Source organism: Sciurus carolinensis, chromosome 2 (assembly GCF_902686445.1).
Source record: "Sciurus carolinensis chromosome 2, mSciCar1.2, whole genome shotgun sequence".
Classification (NCBI taxonomy): domain Eukaryota; kingdom Metazoa; phylum Chordata; class Mammalia; order Rodentia; family Sciuridae; genus Sciurus; species Sciurus carolinensis.
Window position 1 is genome coordinate 151,176,678 of NC_062214.1, and position 19,622 is coordinate 151,196,299.

Sequence of the window (19,622 nt, forward strand, 5' to 3'; positions counted from 1 at the left end):
ACCAGAAAGGTGGCATGACTTGCAGCTGTACATTTGTTTTGTTGGGGGAGCTAGAGTAGAATATCAGAGAACAACTTTGAAAGGGAGACAAACAGTTGATGTCACCATTTAGCACAAAAGAGACAAGATATGTCCCCTGTCAAATTGACAGTCCTTTCAATTGGCAGGGCTGTAATTTGTGTTGATATCAAATAAGTTCAACTTCTGGGAAGTATAACTCTTGGGAAACTGAGAAATGGTCTGGCATGTGGGTCTTTTTCCTCAAGTAAGTGCAAAGAACAGTGAAACCATATTATTTTCCACTTACAGCGGAGCTGTGTAATTAGAATACTTTGGCATCCCTGGTGTGGCACAAACAGTATTATGGTATTTTAATCATTTAAGGAAATAATAAACATTCAGCAGAGTAATGCATGGCAACAGAAAAGAGCCTGGAATTTGGAGTCAGAAGACTAGTATTTATTTCTACCCTCTTACTGGTGTTTGATCCTATGCATGAGAATCACTGTCACCAACACAATAACTACAATAATTGGTTTATGGATGCTAAACTGGAGGCAGTCACTGTGCTAAGTATATTTTACACCTGAGCCTCACTGTAACCCTAGGAGATAGACATTCTATAGCAATATCATCCTGAGGTTTCAGATGAGAAAACTGAGGTAAAGGGGACAAGTAAATCCTAAGGACGCACAGCTAGCGGGTTGTGAGGGCAATACTGGAATGCAGTTTGACTCCAGAAACTGGAGTTACCTAATGTATAGGGGTGTTGTCAGCATTTTTTCAGGACATTGCAAGTTGGCTCCAAGTACTTATGATGTACAACCTTAGCATTCCCTTCTTTTTATAATCTGCCTGGAAGAGGAATCTTGTCATCATGCTTCCTTCTCATGGTAGTTCAGCAACTTGGTCTATGTGCAGCTCCAAACTCAGAAGAATGATCTGCCTGAGGTTGGGCAGAGTACTGGCACCTTGGTCAGGGCTGATCCCAGGGACAATGCTTGAAGTTTCTCCCTCAATCGTTTCCTGTAAGGAAAACTTGAGTCATGGACATTGTAAAATAACACTATACAGAAGCTTGAGGAAATATTTGAATTTATTTTTCCTGCTTTAAGTGGAATTGGAAAGGAAATGATTTCCAGGGCACATACAGATAATAGTTAGGGGCGCTTATGTTTCAGGCTCTTTATCTACATTCTCTCTAATCTTTACAACAATCCTACAGGGATTTATTAGAAGGTAGCAATTCTTAATTGCTGCATTTTATAACAGAAGAGCTGAGGCTCTGAGAGGTGGCTCAGTATAGACAGGACCCCCTGCTATCAAGGGACCCAAAGACAGGTTTCAAAACCAGCTCCACCCATTTCCCAAACCCATGCTCTGACAGAAGAGAGTATCTAAGAACACTTGAGAAAGGTCTGTCCTCACGTGTCTAGGAGAGGGGGAGGTAGGCAGACCAGCTGCTCCAGTCCCTAAAGAGAAGTGAGGTGCCAGCCCAGGTCTTCCCACCAGTCACTGCTGGAACATTCTAAATCCAGGCATGGAATAGCTTTCTGCCTTATCTAGAGATAGTAAAGACTGGCAAATCAATGTAAATATAGGGAAATCAATTTAAATAAAAAAAGAGTCATTCATGCCTGACTTTATATGTGGACCCAGCAGATAATCAAATAAAATGTTTCAATCCTTAATGAACATGACCTTAATTCTTTTGTGTCTTTTTGTTTCCCTTTAAATACTTATTGTACTTTATATATGGTAGCCAGTCTTTTCAAAGCACTTAATTTTTTGTTTTGGCAGACCTGGGGACTGAGCCCAGAGGCACTCTACCACGGAACTATAATCTCCAGACCTTTTTATTTTGAGGCAGGGTCTCACTAGATTAAATTGCCCAGGCTGGCTTCAAACTTGCAATCCTATCTCAGCCTCCTGATTAGCTGGGATTACAGCTACTTAGTGTGTTTCCTTTCTTTTTAAGTATTTTTTAAGTTGTTGATGGACCTTTATTTGTATGCAGTGCTGAGAACCCAGTGCCTCACACATGCTAGGCAAGTGCTCCACCACTGAGCTAGAATCCCAGCCCATGTGTTTTCTATTTTCTTGCCTTGACTGATATATTTATTTTTAATATGTTTTAATTAGTTATACATGACAGTAGATTGCACTTTGATACACTGCACACAAATGGAGCATAACTTCTCATTCCTCTCTACAGGATGGACTGATATATTTAATTCAATATATTTTTTAGAAAATGTACTCACATTTCTTTCCTCAGTCTTAGAAAATTGGCAGATATTTGCAACTTACCTATACTTTAGAGATATTCTAAGAGCCAAAGAAAAATTTTTCTTAGAGTGATACCCGTAGAGGAGTTATTTCATTACTGACTTACAATGTCCACAATGTTTATTACAGTTTAATACAAGAAACATTTACTAAACATAAAGTTCCTAATAGTATGTGTCAGGAATTCTTAGATCCTGGGCATTAAAGAAATATGTCATTGCTCCTTATTCTAAGGGAGGGAAAAAAAAACCACTTAAGTAATCATAACTTTAATCAAGGATACAAAAGAATTTGTGGCATCTGGAGGTTTCAGAGTTGGGTTTTAAGGAACTTAAGTGGACATTGTGATCCATTGTGGGTTTCAGAAACCACAAACTAAGAAATAATTATATACTTTACAGCTTGACACAGAGAGTCAGTGCTTTTTAGAGAGCATTTACAAATCAAGGATGGCCTGGCAGGTGCTCAGTGACCCCCACAGAGTTCTGGATTCTCTTCTGCCACGAGTCATCACAAGATAATCACAGTGAAGCAGCTAATCCAGGAAGACTTAAATTTGAGAAACATGACCAGGATGAAGTCACATACCCCAAATTAAATGTCATATTTAGATGTGCTAAATTTTATACTTACCAAAATTACTGAGGAAAGAATGTGTGGCTTATGGTCATAAAGATTTAAATGAACCATTTTGCTCACACGCAGTGAGTGGTTTTGTTTCTTAAACTTCACTATGTTGTGGTTTATAACTATGTAGTATGAGAAATAGAAAGTCTGGTGGTCCATTTTCAGAATACAGGATTTAGCCTTAAAAGTAAAATTGGGATGTAAGAAAGGCAGCCAGAGGGGAATAGAGCAGAAGGGAAAGTTACACAATAGCACCATAGTCTATGGTTTTCTTTAAATAACCCAATTAACCATTCTGAGCTCCTCACCTGTATCCAGTCACCCCATAACTATAGCCCTTTTCTTTGCCTGCCCCCCATTTTAAAATTATCCAACCGCATAGACTGTAACCCCAAGCTCCTCCTTCCAGAGCAAGGTGCAGTGCTGCTTTAGTGATAAAACAGGTACTGTGCTTGCTTGCCAGACTTTGTTCAGTAGCACACCCTTCTGCAGAAGTAAGTTTGGCCTTGCTGAAGTACTTCTGAGTATGCTTTTGATTCATCATGACTCCCTGGTATTTCCAACAGTGGGATATCTATGTGCTGGTTTTATGAGCTCAGCATTCATTTCTTCTTCTATTAAAAGTTCAACATCTATTCCTTCTGCTTTGAACATCTGTCTTGGTGGGATTGTCCTTCAGGATACCTCATCTTGCATGGCCAAGGAATAACCAAAAGTAGGTCAAGCAGATTCTTCTTCCCAAGAATCTGAATCTTGCACAAAAGCATAGTGCAGAGATCTTTTGGAGTGGATTCTTCCCAAGGTCCCAAAGGGGCCACTCACTGGCTCCTGCTGCCTGGATCTACTCTCAGTCAGTTCTTTAGCTTTTTCTTTAGGGTGATTGTCTGGATTCAAGCAGACAGACCTGGGGTTGGTTGGCCTCAACTTTCCAATTAATGTGTGTGATAGCCATGATGTGTACTAGAGAGAACATGCGGCAAGAATATTGTATAATCTTGAGAATGCTTCTCAGCATTGGTCTGGCTCTCTCTAGGCTACTCCCAGCTGATAACTTGAGTTCTATGTGGATTTGAAAGTTGATGGTCCCCTGCTAGGCCATCTTTGCTCCTGAGCTCACCACTGACTGACCACAAGGTTCTCAGAGCTGCACTAGAGTCTGAGTCTATCAAATCCTTCCTCCTTTTCTCATTTCACATGCGTCAAATCTTTACCGAGTCTCCCTACTTACTCCTGCTCCCCATCTCTTCAATTCTTCACAAAAGGTGTTTTCCCCAGGTAAATCACTTGCCCGTTTGATTCCATCTTGATATCTGCTTCTGGGGAATTCAATCACCAAAGTGACAAACACTAGCCTCTACAGGAATCAGGAACCCCACTATTGACATCATAGGATTAATATGAACATGAACTATTTCCCCTAGTACAGGTCTAGACACAGGTTCTTTTTAATGAATGTCTTTATTAAAGTACATATAGAAAAATGCATACATCATGCATACAGTTTCTATCACAAAATGAGAAGGAATGGAACAATTCCAGCACGGCGAAACATCCCCTTATGTTCCTTTCAATCATGAGTCCCTCATTTGCTCTTGAAGATAACTATCATCCTAATTTCTAACAACATAGTTTTTGAACTTAATATAAATGAAATCATACATCGTACTTTTAATGCTGGGCTTTTAGATGGAACATAAATTTGGGGGGACTAAAAGCCAGGTGGTGGATGGTTCATTCTTTTTGATTGTTCTGCTACCTTTTGAGTGGTAAATAATACCACAAGTTATCTATCCTTTTTAGCATTGATGAACTAGCTTGAGTTGTATCTAATTTTTGGCAAGTCTGAATAATGTTCTGTGTACAGTCTTATATACAATTTTTGGTGAACATATCTTTTGGGTATAGATCTACGATTAGAATTTTGGGGGGCATGAAGTGTGTTGGGCTTTAGTTTTTAAAATGATTATATCAACTTACATTTGTACCACAGTGTCCTAGAGTTCAGTTGCTCCATATCCTTAACACTACATATTGTTCTTTTTCACCTTAGCCATTTTGGATTGAGTTGCATAGTGGCTTCATTTTGTAATGGCATTGTTTTAATTTCTATTTCCCTGTTACTAAAGAAGTTGAATAACTATTAAAGTGTTCATTGGAAATGTGCACTTCCTTAGTTTAAACAGCTTCACTCAGGTATATTTTACATACCATAAAATTCAGTCATCTGAAGTGTACAAATCAGTTTTTGTTTTTTTTTTAAGTGAACTTATAGTTGTACCACTTTCATCACAATATAAATTTAGAATGCTTCGATTATCTCAAGAAGAAATTTTAGGCCCCTATGAGGTCACTCCCCATTTCTAACCCCCACTCCATGCAACCATTAATTTACTTTGTCTCTATAGATTCGCCTTTTCTGAACATTTCCTATAAATAGAATCATTACAATGTGCCAGTTTCTTCACTTAGTATTTTTTGAGGTTCATGCACATTATAGCACATACATTGTTCCTTTTTACTGCTGAATAGTATTCTGCTGTATGGTATGTCACATTTACCAGCAGGTGGATACTTGGGCTCCTTTGACTTTTGCCTTTTATGAATGATACCGCTATGGACATCTGCATTCAAGTCTTCGCATGGCCATGTTTTTTCTTGGGCTGACTGAGCTCCCGAGTCACATGTAATAAGAAATTGTCACTTTTTCTAAGTGGATATGCCATTTCACACTCCTGCTAGCAATGTGCAAGCATCTGTCTCTAAACTCACCATAATTTTTGTCTTCTTCATTCTAGTCATTTTGGTGGGTAACACTAATTTGCAGCACTGTTTTGCAGTGGTATTGTTTTTTTTTTTTGTATTGTTTTAATTTGCATTTCTCTAGCAACCAATTAAGTTGACCACACCTTCGCATTTATTGACTACCTCAACATTATCTTTGTGGAATGCTGTTCAGAATCTCTTGTCCACTTTTTTTTTGTTGTCTATTGATTTGTATAATTCTTTGTATCTTCTGGTAGATCTTCTGTGAATATATATAATACAACTCTCTTCCATTCTGTGGCTTTTCATTCTTGTAAAGTTGTCTTGGATGAATAAAGGATCTTAACTTTAGTGAAGTCCATTTTATTGCTTTTTTTTTTTTAACAACTAAAGTTTAATGTTCTAAGAAATCTGTGTGCACTGAGTTCATGAAGATACTATTTTCTTTTAAAAATGCTGTAGTTTTATAAATGAGATTACAATCCATCTGGTATGTTTTTATATAATGCAAGAGTCCCCCAATTTCCCATTGTTTTCAATATAACTTATTGAAAAGGTCATCTTTTCCTTCACTTCAACTTAGTCAGATATGAGGTGACCAAGTGTTGCTCTGATTCTGAATTTGTTTGTATGTATCTTTGTGCCAGTATTATAGTATCTAAACCACCATGGCAGCTAATAATTCTTGGAATCTGGTAGCCTGAAGCTCCCAGGGTTGTTTTTCTTTTATTTTCTTTTTGAAAAATATTTTTTAGATGTTGGTAGACATTTATTTTATTCATTTGTTTGTATGTAGTGCTGAGAATTGAACCCAGTGCCTCACACATGCTAGGCAAGTGCTCTACCACTGAGCCACAACCCCATCCGGGAGGGTGGTTTTTCTTCAAGATTGCCTTGATTATTCCTGGCCCTTTGTATGTATGTAAGTTTAGAGTCAACTTTCCAATTTCTGCAAAACATTTGCTGAGGTCACAAGAAACCTACTGACCTCTTTATAATACTGAATTTTCTAATTCACTAATAGCATAATCTGCCATTTATTTCCATCTAATTTCCTTCCATGATGTTTTGCAGTTTTCCATAGAAAGACCTTGCATCTTTTTATTTCATTCTATTGTTTCCATTATGTTTATGCTTTTGAAGTTAAAATTTTAACATTAAAAATCAAATGTATGCATGCATATAAAGAATCAAGTAGTCTTGTAAAAGTTTGTTACCTAAAAAGGTACACTCTTCCCAATCTCTTCTCAAAAACTTTCCTTCTTTTAGCAGATTATCTCCATGCCACTAAATAAGTCTCTTCTTGATTTTAACAGAAATTTCTTCTTATTTAGCTGAAATTTTGTATTCTTTGACCAACATCTCCTCAACATCACCCCCAGTCGTCCCTAGTAACCACCACTCTTTTACTTCTGAGTTCAACTGTTCTACACTCCACATGGAAGTGATATCACCTGGTATATGTTTTCCTGTGTCTGGCTTGCTTCGTTTGGCATTATGTTCTTCAGGTTCAGTCATGTTGCAAATGACAGGATTTCTTTCCTTTTTTTAATGTCGAATAATATTGCAACATGAAAACATACCACTATTTTTTAGTCTATTCATCTGTTGATGAACACTGAGGTTGATTCCACATCTTGGCTAGTGTGAATTGTGCTGCAATGAACATGGAGGGGAGTGCAGAGATCTCTGACACACTAATTTTATTTCCTCTGGACATATACCTTCTAATAGGATTGCTGAATCATACATTTAATTTTTTGAGAAACTTCCATACTGTTTTCTATAGTGGTTGTACCAACTTAAATCCCTACCAACAGTGCACAAGGGTTTCCTTTTCTGTAAATCCTCACCAGGAGACTTATGTCTTTTTGATAAAAAGCATCAGGTATGAGGTGATAATCTCTTGTGGTTTTAATTTGTCTTTCAATGATTAGTGACGATGTTGAACATTTTTTTCATATATACTCCTCAATTTATGACAGGGTTATGGCCTGATAAACCAATTGCATGTTGGAAATATTTTAAGTTGAAAATGCATTTAATATATCCAACTTACCAAATATCATAGCTTTGACCTCCCTAACTTAAACATGTTCAGAATGCTTTACATTAGCCTAAAATTGGGTGAAATCATTTAAAACAAAGCCTATTTTATAATGAAGTGTTGAACAGTTTCTTCAATTTACTGAATACTGTACTAAAAATGACAGAATCATGGTATAAATGCATTTTTACATCACTGTAAGGTCAAAAAATTTTAAGTTGAGACATCACCAGCTGGGGCTTGCCTATTCTTGTTGGCTATTTATACACTTTCTTTGAGAAATGTTCACTCAGGTCTTTGTCCTGAATTGTGCCATTTTAACTGGGTTTTTCTGTTATTGAGTTTTTTGTATATATTTTTTATATTAACCCTTTATCAGATGTATAGTTTGCAAGTATTTTCTTCCATATCACAGGTTGCCTCTTTACTCTGATTTCAGTTTTTGTTTTGCAGAAGTTTTTTAGTTTTAAACAATCCCTTAATTTTAAAAAATATTTATTCATTTCCCATTGTGGAAAATGATTCTGATAACTTTTCTACTTCATTTGCATAACACCATATCCTCTTCCAATATAATTGTTGCCATTTGATTAGATTGACATTCACTATTAACATTATGCCATTTAACCAGTGATCATTTGTTTTTCTTTCCTGCATAACATTTTGCTTTCCTAGTGTTAAGAATGCCAATTGTCAGATTTAAATCTTAAATAAAAATTTGCTTCAAATAAAAATCATCACTGACTAAATCCTGGGGTCTTGCACAGTGCTCACCTGCATCTGATTTCAGCCAGAGAGGCTGTGGACAGTTCATGGGAGCTCAAACTCACACAGCTTTTGGCCTTAGTACTGTCTCTGACATTTCAGGAGCTTACTTGGCCCATATGCGAACTGCCCCACACTCAAGGAGATAATGCCCTTAGCATTACAGGTCTGTGAGGAGTGAGTCTGTAGATAAATGAATGCCACTTTCCTTTTGGGAGATAATTCTGGGATCTATCACATAATTTCTTAGAGGACCTGGTAGAATCAAGCTCCCACTGTTTACACGGTAGTGAGTTCAAGAATTCACCCTTACATCATCTTTTCTCCCTTTTTCATTAAAGTATCACAAATCCCCACTCTATTTTCTGGAATCTCTAAAACTACCTTACCAATATTCTTGTGTCAGGTTTTGTCTTAGGAGGAACGTCTCACTCTGCTGGTTGTCTAACTTTTAAAATACTGAGAAGCCTCAGGTATTTTATTAATCTTTGTGAAAAAGTATCTCCAGAGTTTTCTGATAAATTTCAATATATTCTCCTTGGATACCCATCACCATCATTTGGGAATTTCCTTTATCTCTATTCTCTATTGAATCCTGTTTTCTGCATTTTACATCTTTATTTTGTTTGGTTTATGCCCTTTTTTTTTTTTTTTTAATTTGTTTAAATATTTTTTAGTTGTCAATGGACCTTTATTTATTTATATGCAGTGTTGAGAATTGAACCCAGAGCCTCATACATGCGAGGCAAGTGCTCTACCACTGAGCCACAACCCAGACCTATGCCTTTGTTTTTAAGAAAAACAAACTCTAGTAGCCTCTTGAGAAAGGGTGTATTTTTTGAGAACTCATCACTAAAACTGGTTTCATTTTATCCTTATTTACAGGCACAGAATTTTAGGTTAGAAATTACTTTTAGCAGTTTGAAGGCTTTGCTTCTGTTGAAATTTGAAACTCCCCAGATTCTTATTCCTTGGTATATGACCTGCCCGTTTTCTCTGGAAATGTAAACAGTTCTTGACCAGTTGGAATTTCATCATGATATCTTTTGGAATAGGTCTTTTTCATCCACTTTGCTCTTCCATTCTAGAATTGGATGTTCTTCAGTACTGGAAAAATTTCTTAAATATGCTACTGATTTCTTTTTGTTCTTTCTTTTTGGAACTCTGAGAGATTGGATGTGGCACTTCCTGGGCTGTTAATTTATTTAAATCTTATTCTTCAGTGTTTCTTTCTTTCTTTCTTTCTTTTTTTTTTTTTTTTTGGTACCAGGGATTGAACCCAGGGGTGCTTTACCATTGAGCCCCTGGGTTTAGCCTCAGCCCTTTTTTATATTTTATTTAGAGACAGGGTCTTGTTAAGTTGCTGAAGCTGACTTTGAACTCATGATCTTCCTGCCTCAGCCTCCCGAGCTGCTGGGATTACAGGCGTGCGCTACCACGCCGGACACTGAAGATATTTTGTCTTCGGACATTTCTCCCATCCTGCTCCTCTGTTTCTTCTAAGAGTTTTCCCGTGATTGTTCTTTCTTTCATGGAGAAGTTTTCCTCAGATTTCTTTTAATTCGTGGTTGGTTGTTCATTTTTAATAGCACAGGACTGAAAGTCTGACTGCAAGTTGTGGAGGCATGGTGGGCATGACTTTCACTGTGTTGTTACCTCACTGAGCAGTTTAGCCTGGATGCCTTTGATGATCTTATTCACTTGCACTGGTCAGATTCACTGAGAAGATTCTTCCACTAATATTAGGTTGGTTGTCAGGATTCAGTAAAAAAAGGATGCTGGGTCTTTGTATCCATTCATGTCAATTTTCCCCGTTTTAAGAATAGTCCCCTTGCCATCCACTGTATCCAGTATCCATCAGTTTAGAAGACCCAATCAACATTCACAAATAGCCATTCTTACTGATATCATAGTATATGTGCATTTTTAAAGAAAAAATACCTTACATTTCACTTGTAAAACATTTTATTGTTTACATATAGCCTAGTGAAAAGAACAGAGTCAGAAGACTCATGGTCTGGCTCAACCACTAACTTGTATGAACTGGGTAAGTCACTTAACCTTGCTAAACCCTTAGATCCTCATGTGAAAAACAGTAATGATACTATTTATTTTACAGAACAGCTGAAGACTGAATGAGACAGTTATATTATTTTCCTCTCAAGTAACTTGTCAGAATAATTCCACAGTTGCTACTGCTAATTCCTTGTTCATCATCTCAATGCAAATTCTTCTTAATGTATCAAGACAACAGACATCAATGTAACACTTTAATTTTGAATACTAACAATACCAAAGAAAAACAAACTAAATTATAGCCCTATTCTTCATTTTTAGAATGTCATTTTTTTTATAATAGTTATTCATATTATCCCATCAGGAATCCAATTTCATTAAATTTTTTTTTCTTAAACCTGTTCAAAAGGAGTATCTACATATGTGAAAACCCCAAGATTACATGTATAATTGCTTTACAGCTTCCCTTCTGGCATAGTATAAGTAAAATATATAACATGGGCAGTTAAATACTTTTCTCCCCTATATTAGGGATGATAATATATATGAAGATTAATTTCTTATGATTTATCCCTAATGTAAAAAAACAGTCACAGGTATATTATACTGTTTGTCAAGAATACATACATATAGTAGCCACACCAGACATACACACCCCTTCTAAGGATATATCAACCATCATCATCATAATTTTCTGTATGACCCCTTAATAAATATTTGTGATTGAGAACACAAAATTCCCTTTTAAGGCAATTCTGCATGAAATTGTAATATGAAACATTTTTGCATGTGTGTGTGACATAGCATATGTGTTGAGTCCCCAAACACATTGCCTTTAGCCCTTGAAAGTACTACTCTAAAAGGTAAACAAAATTTTTACACATTATAAAAAATTTTAAGCTGCTCTGCAACCTTCTTTTGCTAAAAGTTAGATACATTACACCAACCACTCCAGCAAGAGATTAATAAATAAGGATTAAATATTCTATTTTACAAAAACATACAGAATGGCCAATGTATAAGTGAAAGGTTTGTTTGATAATTTCTTTATCAAATTATGTTCATTAATAAAGAATAAGACATGGTATAAAATGATAAAATGGTCACTAAATTTAATTCTCTGAAGATAATCACATGCGTTATCTAAAAATACCATGGCACCCTTGTTACAAACATTATTTTTTAAAAAAAAAAGACTGTGTTTCCTGGAACTAGAGAACTATTCATCTCATAGCTTTTATTAAGCAAACTTGATGTAACCACCACATAGTGGCAAGAGATAGACTAGCTGTTTCCAGCTACAGAAAAAATTGAATTCTATCCTAATGTATAGATCATTTGAGATATAACCCACAACAGGTAAAGTAAATCATAGTGCAGTCTGTATTGAATTTCCTTAAAATATAATGGAGTATGTTCATTTCCCTGTCATCCGAGATCAGTTTCTGGTGCTTAGTAACTATTTTCATGTCCAGCCAAGATGTAGAGATTGCTGTGTGCCGTAGGATTTTCTGTTGGCCTACTTTCCAAAACAACAACCCTGAAATTAAACCAAAACAAAAGGCTTGTTTAAAAGTAAAAAACAGGTTTCACACTTCAAATACTAACATCAAACCAAGAAAGAAAGTCATTGTTCATGTTCTTATAAGATTACATACAGACCATTGTCGCTCAATTCATATTTACATGTTATAGCTAAAAAGCACACCTGAATAAGAACTGATGAGTACAGAATATCAAAATATTGTGGGATACTCTCATTTTATTCCGACTAAAAACAAATTTACCCAGTCATAAATGCCAACAATAGGTATAACAATGCCTTAGGAATTTACATTAACAGGAAGACAGTAGAACAGATGAGAAAATAAAACAGGATCTTAGGAGAACTTCATCCAAACTGTTCTTCAAGCTATTTGAAAACAAATGGTTTTAAACTATGAAATGGGACCCCCTCTCCTTTGTCCTTGGAATAAAAGCAGGCAAAGAGTCAATCAATGCACTGAGAGGAAGAAAAAGAAATCAATCAATTGCCATACCATTATAGCATTTTAACTGTGGTTTGAGAACAATATAAAAAAATAATAGCTGGGCATGGGTGGTGCATGCCAGTAATCCCAGTGGCTCTGGAGGCTGAGGTAGGAGGATCATGAGTTCAAAGCCAGCCTCAGTAAATTAATGAGGCCCTAAGCCACTTCACAAGACACTGTTCTATATTAAAATTTTAAAAAGCTGGGGATTTGGCTCCATAGTTAAGTGCCCCTTGGTTCAATCCCTAGGACTCAGAAAAAAAATTTACATAGTTTTTTCCCCCACCGCCCCCTGCCAGCAGAGACACAGATATCTGTATTTAAACAACAAAATAAAATTTTAACTACTTTTAAAATTAGGACCAAATAAAAATTTTGGGGCTTTGGGACTTAATGGGTAAGATTTTGATGTTAAAATCAAAGAGATGCCCAAATAAGTACATAATATGACAAGTGGGGCAATGGTCTGTAAACAGCAGTGTTTTAGAGCAGTGACAGAATAGTGAGACAATAAGACCAAGAGGGCAACAGGGCAAAAACTCTGGGTACAGGAGGCAGAGCAAAACACACTACTGAGAGGAATGATTTCTGACGCCAACCTTCTATCAAACAAAATCTTTCACACTACATCTCATTAAAGTGTTACTTCCACTAGGACTAGAGGATGACCCACAATTCATTTGTCAGCCTTTCCCACAGGAAGTAAAGAGTTTCCCGTTCTAGTTCTAGAGTCATTTACCAAGTGGTCCTCAAACTCCTCTCCCAATCCCCGCATTTTTTTGCTGGACTACTCCCCACCTTGCTGTGCTGAGAGCTTACCTTTTCTGCTAAGGTAGGCATCATCATTTTTCGAAGTCCTTTCTGTTTTTTTGAAACTCTCTTCCAATCTTTTACGGCATAACTCCACCCCCCACCCCCATCTTCTTAAAGTATCTAATAGTTATGTGAACCAGAGGTCTTCTAACCACGTCTTAGAACTAATGCATAATACTACAGCCAGTTGTGCTGGAGTAACAACTGTTGGTAGAAAAAGTGAAAGAAATGGGTATTTTATTTGATATAGAGGCAGATAATATATTTTGGAAAACAAAAGCTACCAAATTTTTTTCATAAGATGACACAGTCTGGGGACTTGTCTTTTATTTTGTTAACAAAGACTCCATAATCCCTTCTAATTTAAATTGACCTCAGAAACTGAGTTGAACATTTTCTGATATAAAAGCAAATATTAGGAAGTGCATATTTATAACAGTTGATAGAAGACAACACGCCAGGAAGAAATGGTGAAAATGAAGGGGTCTGAAATATCTGTCATGGTTCTAGGGACACAAACATCTACATTTATACATTTTGTCTAGGTTGAATATAACTCTGGAATCATGATCCTCACATTGAAACAAAAGATTGCTAACTTTGAATTACTAAATATTATTCGCTTCTCAATAAAATTATGGAAAATTTCCTCTCAACTGAAAAGCCCTCTAAGAGTATTGATTAAAACACAATTCAGACGGATAATATAACTGAGAGTATAATCTTTGCAGTCTTTGGTAAATTAATACAAAAAATTACCTGTCTGATCCTAATAAGCGGAAAACTCTGGTTTCATCTGAAATCTCCTGGGTAACCTAGAAAGAAAATATCTATCAGTAACACCCTGAGCCCCCCATATTGCTTAAATAATAATTTTAAAATCATTCAGATAGAGCAATTATTAAACAGAATAATTTTTGAAAGACTCAATTCCTCAAATAAAATAAATTTCAGGAAGTTTCTTTTTTGACTATGAGAAGAAATGAATCAACATTTATGGAATGTCAGACATGGGTCAGGCACTTTCCTTAGAACCCTGTGTGATATGCATTATAATTCTCATACTATTATAATTTTCTCATTATAATTCTCTATAGTAAAGAAGAACCTAGGGCTCAGAGAGTTTAAGTAATTTGCTCAAGGACATACAACCAGTAGACCCAAGATTTGCTCTTTCTTTTATTTCTGAGAGGAGATGTCTGTGTGGGCATCCTGATTTCAGCATAGTTTGGTGGATGCTCTCAAGCACCAGTGTCTCAGCTCATTGTATACCACAGTGTTCCTCTCCTCTGTTTTTCCCAATGCTGCAGAAGGTGCTTGGTTATGCATCAGTATTATCTTTAAGTATGGAAAGTCTGGGGGCAACCCTTGATCAGGAAGGAACAGCAATGGTGCATAAATGCTCCAACCTCCTTCCTTCCAAATAAGTTGATATATTGAGGTATATTCTGCATCATTCCTCAGTGGTCCTTCCTGGATTAAGCCCTAGTTGTCCATGGTGGGAACTAGGTTGTTAATGTGCTTTTTATTGACTTTATACCTTTCTGCATTTTACATTCCTCAATTCCATCAGTTTTCTGGAATCTATTCCCAAATAAACTACCTGCACTTGAGACTTTACCTTAGATATGCATTTGGAGGAATCTAAACTAAGACAATGTGGATGTAAAGTTAACTATAAAGATAGTCTGTTAACAAGGCATTCACAATCTAGTTGGGAAGACAAAATTAATAAATGTGATCTTGAAACAAGTTAGATACTATACTAGATGGAGAAGATTTTCAAGATATTAACTTAAGAGATCTAATCATTGTGGACTATAATGGCTGAATATTATTTTACAGAAGAAGACTTCAGCAAGGCTCAAGTTAAAGGGTGACAATATGAACAGAAAGAAAGAGATGTATTCAAAATAGGCAGTTAGGGAACTGGAGGTGTAATTCAGTTGTATCGCATTTAGTTATTAGCATGTGGGAGGCCTTGGATTTGATGCCCAGCAACACACACACACACAGAGTTAGAAAATAGAATTTTGTATTTGATATGTGACTCTTTTGTGATTTCTAATCATAAGAAATACATAATGAAAATATCATTTAAGAATAATTAACCTTATGGCAGTAAGTGGGAATATAGGTTTCATCAAGTTCAGGGACCAGGTGACATTTAGTGACATAGGTCAATCACAAGGTAAGCTGCTATGTTCAGACAGGTGACTTATGTATTCTCTCTTGGAAGCATTCTACTTCTGCATATATATAAGAGGTAGAACTATTTACTTATGAATAAGAATATGAATAAAACTGAATGAAACAGAAGATTCTGAGCTTTCAAGTAAATCCACAATTTGTGAGGCCATGGTGTAGAAAGGCACAAGTGGGAAAAGTCTCCACGAGCAGGATTCATCTCTCAAGGTAAGATCCCAAATCTCATCTCCTGCATGAAATATCTCCTGATCATCTCAGCCAGAAGTGATTTTTGGAGACCCTTCAAATTCAGGCTCTGCCACTTAACTACTGTGTGAATTTGGACAAGTTACTTTACCACTACATACTTGTAAAAATGGGAATATAAATAGTATCTACTCCTTGGATTATTCTAAGCCTTATATGAGCTAATGTTTGTAATGTGTCTATAATATCACAAGTGTTAGTCATTATTTACAATAATAGTGAATTCAGTGTAGTTGGTACTTCATACTAAATAAGTAAGAGATCTTAGATTTTCCTCTGTCCTTTGATCCAATTCATATTCATTTATAATTTTAAATATAATATTTTAAAAGGAGCTACATATTTATAGATTATAGGAAATGTAATTACGAATTAGAGGAATAAAACTGTGTGAACTTACATTTTGCAATTCATAGGGACCATTGAGAATTTTAAAATACAAAAGTGAACATATTTGAGGACAAATTACTGGCTGTTTTGCTCTACCAGTTCATAGCATTAAAGGCACTAAACTCTGTTATGTAGGTTCAGACAGAAAATGCATAAAATGAACATTTCAACATTTAAAATCTTTACTTGGAGTTGGCATCGGTAAACTGAGAAAATGTACCTCATCTGACTTGAAGCTTTTACCCTGCATCCCATGTTTCCAGAAAGCCAGTACACTGTCTTGAAGGCATACTAAAAAAGATAAGGGAGAAATGAAACTAAACTAAAACACACTGCATTTCACCATATATTTCCCTTAACTGTTTTTAATAAGTGATAATGTAAGGCTATTCAAGTGCTTAGGGCAAAATTCCACTGTCTAGACCATTATTTCTCAAAATTTTTGTGGTTACAGCATGTCTAAACTCAAATAATTTATTGCAGAAGGGTTATGCAAGTTTTCAAAGATATATGTAACAGGCATTCATTTAAACATGGGTTAACTTCTGCTAAGCTGTATATAGATGTATTAAATCCTCTTTCATATACCATATCTTTGAATTAAGTGAATAATAAAAACAAAGAATGTGTTTTGGATAAAAATGGTCATTCAAATAGTCATTAAGTACCTTTTATGTTCACATTTGCTCTATTGCAAAATTTAATTTTTAAAAATAAACCTGCCCTACAATTCAAAATGTAGTCACACACTGAATATTATGAGCTAACTCAATTCTTCTATAAACTTTAGTATTTAACCAATTATTATATTGTAAATATTAGAGATAATTAAGTAGAATTAGAAAAACATAAATATAAAAAAAGATGATGGGGAAAGTGACTGAAGATTACTTATATTGGTTATTAGAATACTAGGTACAAAGTATATATGAAAAAACTGAGATACCAGTATGTCTTAATTAAAATAAGGAGGAGCTAAGGATCTACTTGTCAGACTCTCTCTTAAAAATTTAAATATTAGAAACTGGCATTTAATACCCAGTATATAAAAGAGTAAAAGAAGAAAGGATTTTCTAAAATTCCTTTTGTCCTAGTATCTCCAGAAAGTAGGTTTTCTGCTTCAATAATTTAAATTTTCCAATTATAGGCAAAATACTTTCTGTCAGATGTTAATAAAGGCATAAACGTATTTTGTTTTTTTGATGCTGGGGAGTGAATCCAGGGCCTCATCTGCTCAGTCATGAGCTACAATCCCAGCCCCTTATATTTTGTGATAGAGGAAAACTCCAGTTTAGTATGAAAAACTTGTATTGAGTATTTAAAAAAAAACAAAAAACTGGCTAACTAGCCAAAAACACATCTTTAAAAGTACATGCTACATGCTTGTAATTATAAAATCCATATATATTGTATGGCCCAAATAAAAAAAAAAAACGACAATTTTAACTCTTTTCTGTGATTTACGGCAGAATTATATCATCAATTGCTCAAAATGTTTGTAGCCATAATATTTTTCACCCAAGTTCTACCACTCCTAGGGAAAATATTTACTGCTGTAAAATCAAGGAAAATGCAAATAATGATAAATTATAAATCACAAAACTGATGAATAAGCCAGGCACCATGGACACACCTGTAATTCCAGCAACTTGGGAGGCTGAGGCAGGAGGATTGCAAGTTTGAAGCCAGCCTCAGTGACTTAGACTCTCAGCAACTTAGTGAGACCCTTTCTCAAAATACAAAATAAAAAGGACCAGGATGTAGCTCAGTGGGAAGGTGCCTTTAGGTTCAATTCCCAGTACCAAACAGTAACAACAACACAAAACAAACAAAAAACAAATGACTATTATAGAGTAAAATGCTCTTTGATAAGGAAGCAAACTAAAACAGCACATTTTCCTAAATCCTGTGGAAAATTTGCTTTTGGTATATAAATGGACCTAAAAGCAATAACCATCAACATACTTCAACCAGAATCATGCATGGCAAAGAATTACAGCATATCTAATACTGCTACCACATCACATAAATAACTTCATGATTTGGAAATAATTGGGAGAAATATTATTGATTTGGTGCAGCAATGGGAACAATGAACAAAAAATTTAAAAATTATTTCAAGGTTTAAATATGCAGGATACAATATGGTATAGACCTTCACTATGTAATATGATAGCTACTAGCCATATGTAGCTATTTACATTAAAATTTAATTTTAAAAGTTTAAAGTAATATATAGCACTAGCCAAGTTTCAGGTACTTATTAGTCACATGTATTTTTATCACAGGAACTTCTACAAGACAGTTCTACTTAGACAACTAAGTACAGAATTGGCAAAAACAAAACAAAAACCCAATTATTCCAAACTCAATAAATAAAAAAGGGGACTTACCTACAGATTCAATGCGAAAATCAAAACTTAGCTCAGAGGCTAGTTTCTTACTTGATTTTAGTTTTCCTTGTAGATTTACAATTTTCACATATTCTTAAAAAAATAAAAAAGTCAAAATTAGAAATGTAAATTTCCTAAAATAAATGTAACAACACATGGATTTTATATGGGTAACAAATAATATTCTCAACAATGCCAATGATTTATCTTGATTCAAGTATGTCCTGTGAGATATGTTTTAAAAAGATGTGTGTGTCCTTTGGTAGATGGCAATTCTGCTGCTATAATTTTCTTTTTTTATGTCAGTATATGCCAAACACTGACATTCTCACTTTTTTCTTTTGGGTGGGGGGTATGTCAGACAGAACTCAGGGGCACTCGACCACTGAGTTCCATCCCCAGTCCTTTTTGTATTTTATTTAGAAATGGGGTCCCACTGAGTTGCTTAGCACCTGGCTTTTGCTGAGGTTGGCTTTGAACTTGTGATTCTCCTGCCTTAGCCTCTCAAGCCACTGGGATTATAAATGTGCACCACCATGCCTGGAGACCTTCTTACTTTTAAAAAGTGTATTTCTTTTCTAAGAGTAGCTACTTTGGTGCCCAAATATTTAGCAATGGAGTTCTTTGTTTCCCTTATTAATTGTACAACATACGGTAAGATTTGTAATAATTCATAACTTTACTGTATGAGTCCTATTCTACCCATGTAGACAGGACAAGAAACAATTCTCTAAAGGGTAGTAAACTAATTCTCTTTCCTTTTTGTCTGTTTTTTAATTACATTGTCTTAGCTCTGATTCACTAGATAACCTTTTCTCTGTACTACTTTCTCAATCTGTCTACTATCATGATTTGAAATTATAGGCCTATCTCTACTGCTATCTATCCAAACTGACTTATAAATTGTATAGCTGACAACGAATTTTTCAAGACTTCCTCTACTCCTTTAATGAACAGAAAGTTCAAGAGAGTTACTTTCTAGTTACTGTAGTTAATTGGGAAATTAGGGCCTAGTTAATCAATTTTTTTTTAATT

The 19,622-nt window shown here is 35.4% G+C and overlaps 1 protein-coding gene across 3 annotated transcripts in view; it reads right to left on the minus strand.

Moving 5' to 3' along the window:
* Window positions 1-10,438: 10,438 nt before the first annotated feature.
* The window catches only part of Map4k5 (mitogen-activated protein kinase kinase kinase kinase 5), a 99,050-nt gene continuing 89,866 nt past the window's right edge, over window positions 10,439-19,622 (minus strand). For all 3 annotated transcript variants that reach the window (XM_047539044.1, XM_047539042.1, XM_047539043.1), the window contains 4 exons: window positions 18,588-18,680; window positions 16,415-16,485; window positions 14,110-14,165; window positions 10,439-12,047 (listed from right to left, as the gene is read on the minus strand). In XM_047539044.1, the coding sequence (XP_047395000.1) occupies window positions 11,960-12,047; window positions 14,110-14,165; window positions 16,415-16,485; window positions 18,588-18,680 (308 nt within the window). In that variant the 3' untranslated portion in view covers window positions 10,439-11,959. The remainder of the gene's footprint in view (window positions 12,048-14,109; window positions 14,166-16,414; window positions 16,486-18,587; window positions 18,681-19,622) is intronic.